General features: G+C 38.4%; 1 protein-coding gene across 1 annotated transcript in view; it reads left to right on the top strand.

Annotated features, from left to right (window-relative positions):
- The first annotated feature begins 4,489 nt into the window (after positions 1-4,489).
- Positions 4,490-13,721, top strand: part of khdrbs2 (KH domain containing, RNA binding, signal transduction associated 2) — a 59,938-nt gene continuing 50,706 nt past the window's right edge. Inside the window, 1 exon segment of the mRNA XM_068717831.1 lies at positions 4,490-4,637. Coding sequence (XP_068573932.1) covers positions 4,547-4,637 — 91 coding nt within the window. The 5' untranslated portion in view covers positions 4,490-4,546.

Genomic DNA, 13,721 nt, shown 5'->3' with positions numbered 1-13,721 from the left:
CAAGATGTCACTTCCGGTACCGCCTTTCAAAATAAAGCCTGTGTTGACCAACTTGATGAACGTTGAGTAGTAAAGAAGAAAGAAACTATCTTAAAAGGAATGGTCAGTGTACAGAGAAATTTCTGTTTTACAAAGGGTCTTGCAATTCATGTGTTCATGCTGCAGCCCATCCACAAGACATCCGCCACAACAATTTGTCCCATCAGATATTACGCTTTCTTCTGTGTCCAAGGCATGATTTTGTTCAACCCAATATTTTTACTTCATTTCACCTTTACAAAAATATCACCTCAAGTAGGGATACACAATGGATGTGACTCTAAAATAGAATGTATTTTTCATTGTCAACTACTTTGCCAATCACATTACATTAAAAAAAAACTTTGATTTGTACCTTCCTGTCCTCTTCCTTAGTCTCTCAGGCCCCAGCTCACTGTGGAGAAATGTGGAGGGTGTTTGATGTTGTATACCTTGTTAGTCATTAAGGCAATATGTGTGAAAATTTGAATCACTGAAATAGATAATCATGTGGCAGCCACAGAACAGATGTGAACGACTGAGTGCAAAAAACAGACAAGATGTTTTGTCACGGCCACCATTTTACAGGCCCGTTCTGTGACATGAATACTTGTGTGTCATACAGTCGTCTTTTATAGAGTTTTATTTTGGAAATATAGTTTGAAAATGTTAAACCTTTGTGCTTGGCTTGACGAAGGCGGGGCTAAGGGGACAAAAAGAGGACAGAGTTCATCAGCTGGCCAAGCACTAACAAAGCACATAGAGAAAGGGTCTTCTTCTTTGCTTACATAATTATCAGCACCTTATAAAAAGATAATCACCAACGTATATGGAAATAAACCAGTAAAATTATATATTCTGGGAGTTGATGGTATTTGTGACTTAAAACAACTGACTCATCTGTGTCTGTGGCTTCAGGCAGGAAACCTGACTTGAGTAAGAAATACAAGTTTTACAGAGCAAACTTTAGTCATCACCATTCACAAGCATAACAAGAGCCTCTGTCTTTAGTGATACACATATTAACTAATGTTAGGACACACAAAATGAGGTGAACTGTATAAACAAGTAAACACTCCTCACCCTTCCTTATGCGTCTCTTCATCGTCACACCGAATAACGCAAGTCAAGTGCATTGGAGAAATTTATTTTCATAGCACAAATCATAAGTCAAAGGGTTTTAAAGACATTTCTCTTTAAGAGAATTACAGACAGACTTTAAGATATTGAATAAAAGAAAGAGGCAAATTTAGAGGCAATCTTGATATAGAAACTGAACGAAAGACAAAATAAAAGAGATAAACACAACAAAGGCAGCGCAAAATAACAGGGTTGTAAGTATGTTATTAAATTTGATCAGACTTAAAGTACACCTTAGATCTTCAGATAATTAGAGAAAAGAGTATGACTTAACCTGCAACACCAACTTTTTAATTTAAATAATAAAAAACAACGTAAACCCTTGAAAAGCCTGCATTATGTGAAGTAGTGAAATATGCAATGTTGCCCTTTGACCACTAGAGTGCAGTAAAAATACATCAAATCCAAGTTGAAATACTAAATCATTTCAGTATTGATACAGAGAGAGTCTAAATTTAAAAAGAGTGTAAGTCACAGTCCTCTTTGTCCAAAGTGACATCCGGGAGTCTGATCAAAGTCCTCTTCTCTCTGCAGTGATAAATATCACTGTACCAGCTATTTTCCCCCTCCATATTTCTTCTTCTCATTCCTTTAATGTCGTGGTGAAGGAGCACATTGAGTGTGTTTGTCTGTTTTCTTATATTATTTCAGTCTGCCTGCTTAATCTAAATGCCTAAATGCACAACCATACCGTAGGATTACAAGATTAAACCTCATTTACAGTCACAGTCATCATTGCTTTTCGTAGCCAGTAATAACAGTGGCAGGATTGTCATCCTCGTCGTTTCATTTGATAAAATTAAATCAGTTAAGGTTCAGCAAGCATGAAGTGCAGACAGTACTGGCCGACATGGGCCCAGTCACTTATTTAAGGCTATTAGACAGAATAATAAAACGGTGTCTTATTTCAGAGAGACATTAATTGTTAATCATAAAAAGAAATGATGAGGACATGCAAGTTATGATCGATATTGGCTCCTTCTATGCCTGCTTGTCATTTCAGAAATGAGCAGTAAAAGCAATTAGCAAGAGCTGTAATACCAAATATGATAGAATATCTAAATATAGAGGTATAGAGAAAAAAGGGGTAGTTGGTTAATAAAACCAAAGCCACATATAACATTGTATTAGTCTCCCAAACAAACAAACTACAGTAACTTCATACCCTTTGTTTAGTTCCAGGACACCATATTGGTGAAATGAAAGAAATAGTTCAAATAACTTTAAGTAAGGATTAATGACAACATGCACCCACTGTAGCTACAACTAGATGTAGAACAAAGTTCTGTACACATCCACCGCAAACTTTGAAATGATATATCTTTTTATGAATATGTTCAGTCTCTACCAATGTGGTAGAACATTGTTTGATTTTACTGGCAAATGCAGTGTCTCATTATTGCACATTGACAAGAACATAAAAAATGACTCACACCAGTGTCTGTAGTCTCCCCACAGTCTTTATGATTCTGATCAGTGCAGCCAGTCAACTCTAAAAGGTCAAGTGGCGCTACAATTGGTCATTCACCAGCCTATTCCACTCATATTGAATAGTGAGTAAGTAAAGCAGCCTGTGTGCCGCGCTGAAGACGACTTTAGTTTTAGACTAGTTCATACTAGATGCATGCTTACACTGCTGACACCACTGACGTTGCTTCATAAAGACCTAATGAAGCATTCACTTGACATTGAAACTCCTCGTGTCATAGAATTCACTTTGCTAGCAGAAAACGTTCTTCCTGACTCCTTGAGTCCTAATAGGACACAAGGTTTGCATTTACATTATTCTCTTATACTGGGATTGAAACCCAGCTAACACACAGTAGACTGCTGAGCATCTTATTACACCAATGGGCATTGCACTGTATACGCTTTACTGGACAAATAAAGCAAATATGCAACATTTGAAATACTTGACCATGCTTTTATTGAGATTCAAACAAAATGACACTGGCATGGGATTACAAATTCATCAAGTACCAAAGTAAAAAAATCAGGGGATTGATAATCTCAAACGTGTTACACACTTACCAAAGTGAATCCACACAGCAAAAAGGAAGCTTGAAATGAGCATTGATGTTGCTCTCTTCCCATGACGCCATTCAAAGACGAACTAGTTGGACATGATTTTGCAGAGCAAATTTCTTTTTGGATTGTGACATGTTGGAGAAGATCAGGTCTTTTAACCTGTGTGGGTGCAGAATGTTCTTCTCTAAAAGCCTCTAAAACACAAGACTATTAAGGAGCACAACTACAAAAATAAATAACTTATCATGTAAGTTTTCATTTAGAGTATCAGTAATGAAAACATTTGAAATGATAATTGTCCGCATGTGCAAAACCATCCAGAGTAATCTCAGTCATTCCGGCAGTGTTTAGCACCATGGACAGCGACACAGAAACTATGCCTGTGTTGTAGTCCCTCAGGTTGCTCTGCACACATATTTTCTTTGGTACAAGCTATTCTAGTGACCTTTGGAAACTCATAGGCCACCGTACATTTAGCTTCGGCTGAATCAAACTAATTGGATAAGAAATGTTTTTCTTGCTAGTATGGCATTACTGCTTCAGCAATAATCAAAGTTATCATATCAGCTATAATTCAAGCTCCACTGATAGCTCTTATAGGGACCTACAGACAATGAAACTAGCACTACTACGTTTACAGTGACCTATTATGGTGTAGAATAACTATAAGCCTATTCTGTTTTAACTTGTTTTTCTGTTTTTGCAGCCATTTGTAGTGGTGTATAGTATTCTCAAATGTAGCATAATAGAATTTGTTATTTCTTTTTCATGAAGGGATTATTTGCAACACAGCATGCATACAACTTTCAATAAAACAATCGAATCTCACATTTTGGAGTGAGATTTTTGCATGGACCAATGACCAGCTCCAACCAAGTGCAATCTCAACTTTATTTTTTTTGTATCCACTCCCTCTGAGCACATCGCCCAATTGGTATGCACTCAGCGGGGATCGCCTTTGTTTTCCAGCAGCGCCTGTCCCGGAATATGGCCAATAATGATGCTGAGGGGCGGGGAGCAGCGCGAGCCGCAGACCCAGTGAGTCTGAGAGTCTGGCGGGGTGCCGAGGAGAGGCAGCAGGCAGCGGCGGCGGAGATGGGCTCACACCTCTGAATCACAAGTCAACCTCCAGACGCTCACACCTCTGAATCACACCTCAACCTCCAGTCAAGCATCTCGGAGACGCGGGAAGACTAGTTTTCTTTTTTCTTTTTTTTTTGAGGGGTTTTGCTTGTGGCGCTCATAGATTTCTAGACTGAAGCTTCCACAAAGCAGGAGCTGGAAGGTTTCTAGTTGCGTTCCGACGCTCAGCACTGTCGCCTTACCTGCACGGCCGGTGAAGAGGTCCGCGGTGGTAATAATGCATCCAGATAAGTACTTACCTGAACTGGTGGCCGAGAAAAACAGCTTGGAGCCCTCTTTTGTGCATGCGGTGCGTCTACTTGCAGAAGGTAAGTCAGGTATTTTTCAAGTCCGATCTACTCTGAGCTTTGCACAGTTATTTACCAAAGCCATTCACCCTGTTCCCTGCAGCTGAAAACACCATTGCATTGCATTTCAGGGAAGTGCAGTGACCTAATGTGAGCTTATTTCAACACATTGCCCTTGACTCTTAATACTTGCTTGATGGCAGTGAATTCACTGTGCTGTGTGTTTAATGGAGGCAGCTGCTCTTTGGCTCCAGTGCAGAACTTTTCTGAGGGTTTCTACCATCGAGGGGAAGAAATGCAGTGAGCACAGAAAGAAAAGTGTGTGTTAAGTCAAAGCGTCATCACCTCACTGCCCTCCAAGGTCAACCTCTGGCACACAACATTCAGAAAATGAACTTAAACTGTTCACAGAGCAGTTCTCCAGGATAAAAAGGCTATTGCCCTTAACTGTACGATTTACTGGATTTGAATTGTGCTGTTAACCTATGGATATGGACAGTGTATTATTTCCATGTCTTGTCTATTCGGCCTATAAGATCAGAATTGTAACATCTTTATCAGACTGAAACAAGTTGTCAGAAAGGACTTGTGTTCAGCAAACTTGACATGCGCCTTGACTTTTCTGAATTCAAAATTAAGCCCACTGACCAAATATCATATTTCTTAGAACTCTAATTTTAATACACAATTTAGGTGAATGCAGTTTAGTATGACATTCACATTCTCTTTTATATCCCTACTTATAGTACCTGATAACTGTCATCAAGGTCACAGAGAGGACTTAATGCCATTGAGACTGATGTTCTACAGTCTTTAGATTTAATGCGACAGTATATCTACCAAGGCAGTATACATCAGCTTCAACCTGCAGCATAAAGTAGCCCAGTTCTACATACATCAGGTATAGCCTTGGTGTCATTCACATGCTGAGAATGTGTCACTTTCGAAAAGCAAACGCAAGAACTCAGCTCAGCTCATTCGGTCCATGTAACTTTTGCATTTCTCCAGCGCAAATCCCGACTGTCTGCTCTGAAGGTTTGAGTGGTGTGCTCTTCTTGGTGAATGGATGAGTGGATAAACTTTTTATTCTAGTGTCATAAATCCAAAGCCTCGCTCACATGGGTGTACAGGACACTAGAAAACGCACAGGAAAGCACTTGGTACTGTAGCTTGTATGAAAACATAGATATAAAATGATCACATTTGCCATAGAATGCTTTCATATGTTGGCTGTAAACCATCAACAAATTCTCAGTTGTGAAACACCCATTTATTGTAATCTATCTAATATATATATATATATATATATATATACTGACAGTTTCTGACATGTTTATTAAAAGAGGTTATGTCAAAATGTGTGTTAGTTTAATATGCACTGATTGGACAGGGTGTTTTCTGCCCCTTTAGCTTCTCTGTTGAAATGTGTTGATGAGACACCTGACAGTCCTGCTCTTGTCGCTAACTGTGATGCAGATGGGATCATCCGTCACACCGTTCACTTGGCCAAATTTACAGGAGGCTGACTCACATAGCAAGGATACAAACATTTAAAAAAAAATTGTTTATCATATCTACATTGAACAGCAACTAGCATGTTTTCATGTTTATTTCATTCAGTTAAAGCATTCATTTGTGAATTAATAACAGAGCATTTCCCCCATAATGAGCAAGGTGTTCCACAATACAGTATACAAAATACAATACACTGCAATAGATAACAATATATTGCAATAGAAAAGCATGTATCCAGTTAACAAGGTGAAACAGAACAGCGTGCATCGCACACAATAGTGGACAATCGTTATAATAAACTGTCAGTTCAAACCATCTCATATTGTCAACTAGGAAATGTTCAACATAATCATCTGTGGGCAGCATGTGAAATACCCGGTTTGTGATTTCAACCACTTTCCCACAGTTATCATTTTTGTCAGTCTATGCTCGTGGATAATGCAGAATCATACATATCAGTGGACAGCAAGATAAACTGCCGTTTATGGATTTATACATTCACAGCTATTTTATCAGTGAGTAGCAAAGCATTAAATTCTGCATTTTTCACATCATGGACGATAAACAGCATGGCATGGAATTACCATGGTCTCAGTTATTAACAGCTCCATATACAAGAAGTGAATATGTGTTTAAATGGTGTTGCCTCTAAAAATCATTTGTCTTTCCTTGAGCACATTTAAAGCTGTTTGGGACAAAGCTCTTCAAGGGGGTGGGTGGGGATCATTCTCCTTCACAGCTTCTCTTTTCCTTTGATAGTTGGAGTAATTATATATAAAAAAAAGATTATTTGAATACAAAATGTATAAAACTGTATTAGCTGTTAACCAGTCGTCCCATTTTCTCCCAAAAATGGCTCCTTTTTTGGACACAAAGACAGCTTATTTCAATGTAGCATTAACCTAATTATTGCTCAGATTGTCAATAAAGTCAACTCCTTCATGTGTTGCAGGTTAATTTACCTTTGACTAAATAACAGTGCAGTTATTTTAAAAGTGCGTTGAAGACAGAGTCAAGAAAAAGAAGCCTTTAATGGATCCCAGTGGTTTTCCTACATGCCATGTAGCCCTGCAATGAAACAAATTGGATTCCTAATAAGGTGAAAAGAAAAGCAGACATGGAAGCAGATGTGAGATAATTGCTTGTTGAGAAAAAATAACCAGATGTGTGCTATGTTTCCAATTTTAGGGTAAAATGGAAATTTCTCAACATTTCTTTTGCAATCACTAGTTTACATTATCACTAAACATTTTGGCAGGGTATGTAATATCTTAAATGCCCTCACATGTGCTGCTAAGTGCAGTGATAATACAAACAAATCTGCATGAGATTCAAAGGATGTAGGCTACTATGAATTAACTGTGGGTATAGATATGGAGGAGGCTAAAGGGAGCAAGACTTGTTAAGTTAACGGTGTTTTCACAAGCGCAACTTCATGCTTTTACCAGTTTAATGTCCATTACGATAAATATTTAGAGCTTGAACTGCCTTTGTCTTGAAACCCGACATTGTCTGAGCTCAAAACTCTCTTCAATTCACCAAACACATGAGTTTGTACTCATCATGTTCATTTCCTCCTTTCCCTTGAGTACTGAGCTGGCCTTTCTTGTGGTTCTCATGTTTATACACAAGAGGTAATATTCTTAAAAAGAGGGGGGGAAACGGCAGTAATTACTGTACAGGTCAGTTTCTGCTTGCACACATTGTATATGTAAATTATGTGCCACATACTCAAGGCTGATGAAAATGCTCAGTCACGGCTCTATCGAAAACAAGCTCACACCACAGTTTGGGCAATGACCCTTTAACTTTAATTAAAAGTAATCAGACAATGCATGAACCAGTGCAATGCACTGCAACTGTTCTAGCCTTAGTTTCAGTCAGCCAATAATGAAGAGCGATAATTAGATATTGAGATGGTAAGCTTCAATGAGTGACTGTTAAGGAGGTATGAATCTTACTCTATACTAGTATATGAGGCTTTAAGAGTTGCTGCTTTCTGCACGGTGCATCATACAATCAATGTTCAAATACATATAACAGGAGGCTTTCCTCAACACGTTGATGCTTAGTCAGGAAGGCATAACTTCTATTAAAACGTCTTACATTCTTACGATTGATTTGGACAATGTTTCACCACAGAGCGTCATTCTCCCTCTAAGAATGGATTGCATTTAATCTACCCCGCTCTTATTTATCAATTGTTGCTCACATACTCTGTGTATCCATTATGGCCTGCTCAGTATCCAGCAGTGACCCAGCTCATATAGCGACAGATAAAACAACCCATGTGGTATGACCTATCAAAAGGACACAAAAATTACATTTCAGGAAAGTGATACATTGCATCACATTCTCAGCATTTAGCAGACGGTCTTATCAAGAGTGACTTACAATGAGCGTATAGGTCGAATAAGATTAGACTGCAAGGTCGTGAGCATTCCAAGCAACTGAAATGAGAGGACAAGCCAAAACAGCAGCACTCAGACAATTTATAAGATATCACATTATGTTGCTGTGCCTCTTGAACGGTCACATACAACAGGACAGGTCAAATAAAGAAATAGAAGTGGGATTTTTTTTAATGTAAAAACCAGCTAAAACAAAGGAAAGTGCAGGTGAAACAGTGGCATGTGGTATTTAGGAAGGAAGGTAAATTACTGTCTTTTCAGATACTGTGGTTACATTTGAATGTGTTTGATGAATACCTTTCAATTCACTTGTAAATGATATACTTGAAGTGAGTGGTACCCTAATCATTAAACCACTATGCTGATGGAGGCTAATGTGCTGTTTCGTCCAACATACCAGTAATTACATTTACACAGATTGTCCCATCAGACAAGGAAATAAAGGGCTACAGGGAGCAGGATGCCAGATAAACACAATTAGGACTGAAAAAAGAGACACATACTGATCATGAAGGAACAAATCAATCAATCAATCAAAGAATAAATCGGCTGTACATATTTTGCACAAATACAATCTACAACTGTGCAAGAAAATAATGTGTTGCTATTATATGAAAAATATGGGAACACAAACCTTACATTACATATCAAACAACTACAATAAATCCAATAACATACAAAACACTTTTCAGATAATCTAGAGGAAAAATTGCAGGTACATCTCATCCATGGATCTTTGTGGAAAATTGGCAACTAACATCAATAGGACTGAAGAGAATGCAGCAACCAGTAAACAAAACAAGATACTTTGTGAGGCTCCGTGCTGTCTTTCTTTCTGAATATTTTTGATTGAAAATATATTATATTATATTGCCTTTGTCCTCTTATCCAGTCCCTACCTGGTGTCCATTTCCCTAATTATCAAAGCCATACCTCCCCCTGCTTGCCAAATGAATTAAACTGTAAGATAATGTGTAGAAGGAACACATCAGTCAGTTTGTCAAATAACAGAAAGTAGAAGTAGTTGTGGTGTATCGTGCCCTTAGGCTTAAAAGTGGACCAGAAGTCCAGACAAACATACACAAATAAAATGACAGGTTTGTATTATATTTAGGTCACACATATAAAATAACAACAATGCATTGTATACATTTGAAAGAAACACAAAAGATATACACATATTGTACATAATAAAGAGAAACATGTTATATGAACATATTATTACTTGTAAGTGGTTGTAAATAGATGACTATTGAAATGCCATCACGATTAAAATGTGTATAATTTGCTTGTTATTACTTTTTCACTTCACCATCCATCGCACATTCAGCAAAGAATTTGAAGATGGTATTTTAATTAGATTAAATATTGAATACTTTATCACTGTGTCAACGGCTGAATGCAATTTGCCTCAGTGCAGCTCAGTTAAAAACACATAAACAGCATGTGGCCAAACAGTGGCACGCATTTCCAACCCCATGCGGTTACATTCATGAGTCCAAAGTGGAAAAGGACAAAGCTAATTGCACATCTGGTCCATTCTCCACACCAGGTTCACTCTGCTAAGCAAGCTTTATTACCTACCTCTTTCTGTGTTTGATGTGAACAAACAATTAGGTATTGGAGATTAATCAGATTGCTTCATTTTTGCTCGCATTGTGGAGTCATAATAGATATACCATTCAGTAGGTAAAAGAAATCAGTGAATAATTTAGCTGTCTAGAGACTAATGGCAGCACTCAACAAAGCCTCTGTGTTTGACCTCTTATTGCAGTTGGTGGAACCGCCTACAGTACAATAAAGCATATAAACTATTCAAGTCTTTATAGACTGGTTGCACTGTGTTAATCAATGTTGGATGAGTATTGTAATACAAACCAACAATATAGTGAGTCACTAAACGTACAGTAATGAACTGGGTCCATTTTATTGAAAGCCAAAAACAAACAAGTGGAGCTCAGCTGTAACTTACCAAGCCATGTACATAAACACACAGCAACTAAATCAGATAGAAGTGGGGAGTTCAAATGTGTTTTTCTAGCTGTTTAATATCTGCAGTGTTTCTTTAAAGCTCCTCCATCAGTTTGCAGGTTATTCAAGGTTTCCAGTCTTTCAGCCAGCTTTGCAAAATAAAAGGTGAGCCGAGTGAAAATGGAAATGATGCTTACTGTGTGCATTATTTGTCTACATGGAGTAAATGTCAGCTATCGGAACATCCTTAGTGTGCTCTGTTGGCTGTGATGAGGTTCATCTTCATCAAATCTTTCTGTGGCATTTCAGGGCAACAACGTGGGGATTAATCTAACCTATGTTGGAAGAATTAATTTTGATTGGATTCATTATAGCGACTTGTTTAATCACTGTGCGACTGTATTCTAGTGTGTGATTTTTCTCTGGATCCACGTTTTTCTGTTGACCCATCGGAAAACAACATCAACCCTCAGAAGTGAAAGAGACAATTTGATCTCACCAACATCATCTCTGAAAAGAAAGCATACACATTTTACAAACAAAGTGCATGCTTTAGTAGCATTGACTGTATGGCAAACAACAACCTAAATCCAATAAAGCTACAATATGATGATAGACAGCTGAGCAGTAAACATATTATCTCCAACAAATGGTGCAGCTCTCATTCCTCCGTCTTCTGATTTTATTGAACTGCATTGTGTGCTGGCAGTGGCTCAAACATTGTAGGACATTTATGTGTTATATTTTAGCAAACTATATTAAAGCTTCTTGTGAATTTTCGTCTGGGAAAATTCAGTGCAACACAGTCCATCACAAAAAGTGTATCCATAGCAAATCTCAGTGGTATTTTCTTTTGCTCAGCAAGAACATCCTGTTTAGTATCTAAATGTTTATTGAGAGCAATAGCTGCTGAAAGAAGGGGCCTATTTTTTCAAAGAGCTCTGTTAACAGTAAAAAAAAATGATATACAAAATCTGACGTCTAAATTTCTAATAGACTAATTTACTGTAATTCTGAATACAGTTGTGCGTACATAAATTAACATTTTCACGGTGTCCAGGATAAATGAACTTCAAACTGTTCAACAGTCAGTGCTGATGCTCTGTGTTGCTGCACACAGACCAACGCAGATGCATTTAACCTTAAGCCGTAGCAGGCTGACTGAGCACATTTTCTATTTTTCAGCAAAACACGTACAGTTGCATTTATCTGGTAGCTGCCCAGTTAAACCACAGGGTTTTTTTTCTTCATTCTTGGCCGCTGAGCAACTCCGCTGAAGCAGTTTGAGCAGCGCAACAGAGGGGATCAAGAGTACCAGAATAGTCACTGAGAGTGTTTTACTCATTCACTTCACCCAATGAGATTTTTTTCATCTTGTGTGAGGAATGAAACCACTGACCTTCAAAGCGCATTCTCCCTCCTCTGATCTTTAGGCTTCCGTCACTCCCTGCCTTATATGTGACACTGATGATACTGGTGTGAACGTTTCCCCAGATGTATATATTGTAAACTCATTTTCCTCTTTTTCGCTCCCTTTTGCCTGTCTCTCATTTTCTCACACACAGTCTTCTTCTGAGTTCAATGGCAGGCTGCAGACCAAAATAAAGGTGTTTCCCATTATGCACTCTTCCAGAGTATAATCATCTTCACGGGCTGGAAAAACATCATTACTTTATTCAAATGATGTGAACATTAAGCCCGTCTGAAAGTCAAACACTTCACAATGGAAACAGGCCAAAACAAATTCTCTCCAACACGCTGAAGACCAGAACGAATCACTGAGGATATCAATGCTTGATGAAACCTAGAACTGGAACTACTTTACCACGAGTACTACAATCGGTTAAAATGAGCTTTATTTGATGGCATGACTAACAAACACACATGATGATGTACTCAAATCACCAAAACTATTACAAGCAACAAGTCCTCGCAATTTAAGAACAAAACATGCTTTTCCTTGTCCTTCCTGAGTGGACAGTCTTGTCTACAGCCACGGTAGTGACTCTATGATGCTGTACTGAAACACAGCAATGCTTCCAGCTAAACGCTAATGTCATCGTGCTAGCATGCCCACCATTATTTGCTATTATTATAGCACTAAACACAAAGTACAGCTGATGTTAATAAGAAGGTCAATAGTTTTGCAGGTATTTACTCACAAACCAACATAGTAGGGCGCTAGAGGAAAGGTCAGGAGATTGCCAAAGTTATTACAATTCATCCACTGGGGACCATGAATGTTGATGAATGCCTTAACACTAGCATGGCTAAATACACCTTCTCCTCCTTATGTATACTGTAGTTTTAGATTGTCACCATACAGGACCCTGGTTACTGTATAAACAGCAGAGGTAGTTCAAGATACACATGTGTTTACGCACAGGTTGTGTTTGATTTGTCTCCTCAGGCAAGACTACATAAATGCTATTTTTAGCACATTTTGTAAGCTCCTGCTATCCTGGGACACCTGTATTGTGACATAAGCAGATGTGAATCCACCGCATGGATGGGAATAAAAGGTTGTAGGGTTTACCTGTGAGTCTGATTTAAGCGGCTCCAGAAAGCTTGCCTGAAAAGTAGTGCACAAAGCTCAGTAAATACTAGTTAGTAATTAAAGCTCTTCCATGTGGCAATTACTTCTACTTGATAACATTTTTAAACATTCATTAATTTCCACTCTCCCCTTTTGATTCACTCTATGTCTTAGGAAGTTGTGTAGCTTTAGTTTCTGTCATCTCATAGAGAAACTGCAACAAAGTGAAGACAGCATGTTCCAATTTAAATGATCTTCCTCGGACAATCAGGCACAATCAGAGCGATTGTGTCACGCTGCAAGAAACCATCGCGTTTTAAGCTGCTGGAGTTTGTCTTGGTTATTTCACAGACGATAGCAAAATCAAACAAATAAACCTTAATGTATCGAGTAAAAATGAAACCACTGTGGGGGGGGGGGGGGGGGGGGGGGGGATGTTGGAACTGCCTGGATCATTAAGCTGCTGTTATGGGTGTCCAGAAGGTCATGTCAAGGAAAAGCCTCAGAAGGACCCTTCGCTGGGAACACTTTTCCCACAAAGGCAATATAATTTCCACACAAACTGATAACTAGTCAAATTCTAGACGCGTTACATGGATTTTAAAGTAGATTTCAACTTTTAAAGTGAATTTCTGTCCTTTAACACCCACCTTCCCGTGTGAACAGAAAAAG

This window comes from Cebidichthys violaceus, unplaced genomic scaffold (assembly GCF_023349555.1).
Source record: "Cebidichthys violaceus isolate CVI_PGR_0920_01 unplaced genomic scaffold, fCebVio1.0.p SCAF_10, whole genome shotgun sequence".
In the NCBI taxonomy this organism is placed as follows: Eukaryota; Metazoa; Chordata; class Actinopteri; order Perciformes; family Stichaeidae; genus Cebidichthys; species Cebidichthys violaceus.
This window is presented reverse-complemented; position numbering and strand designations above follow the sequence as displayed.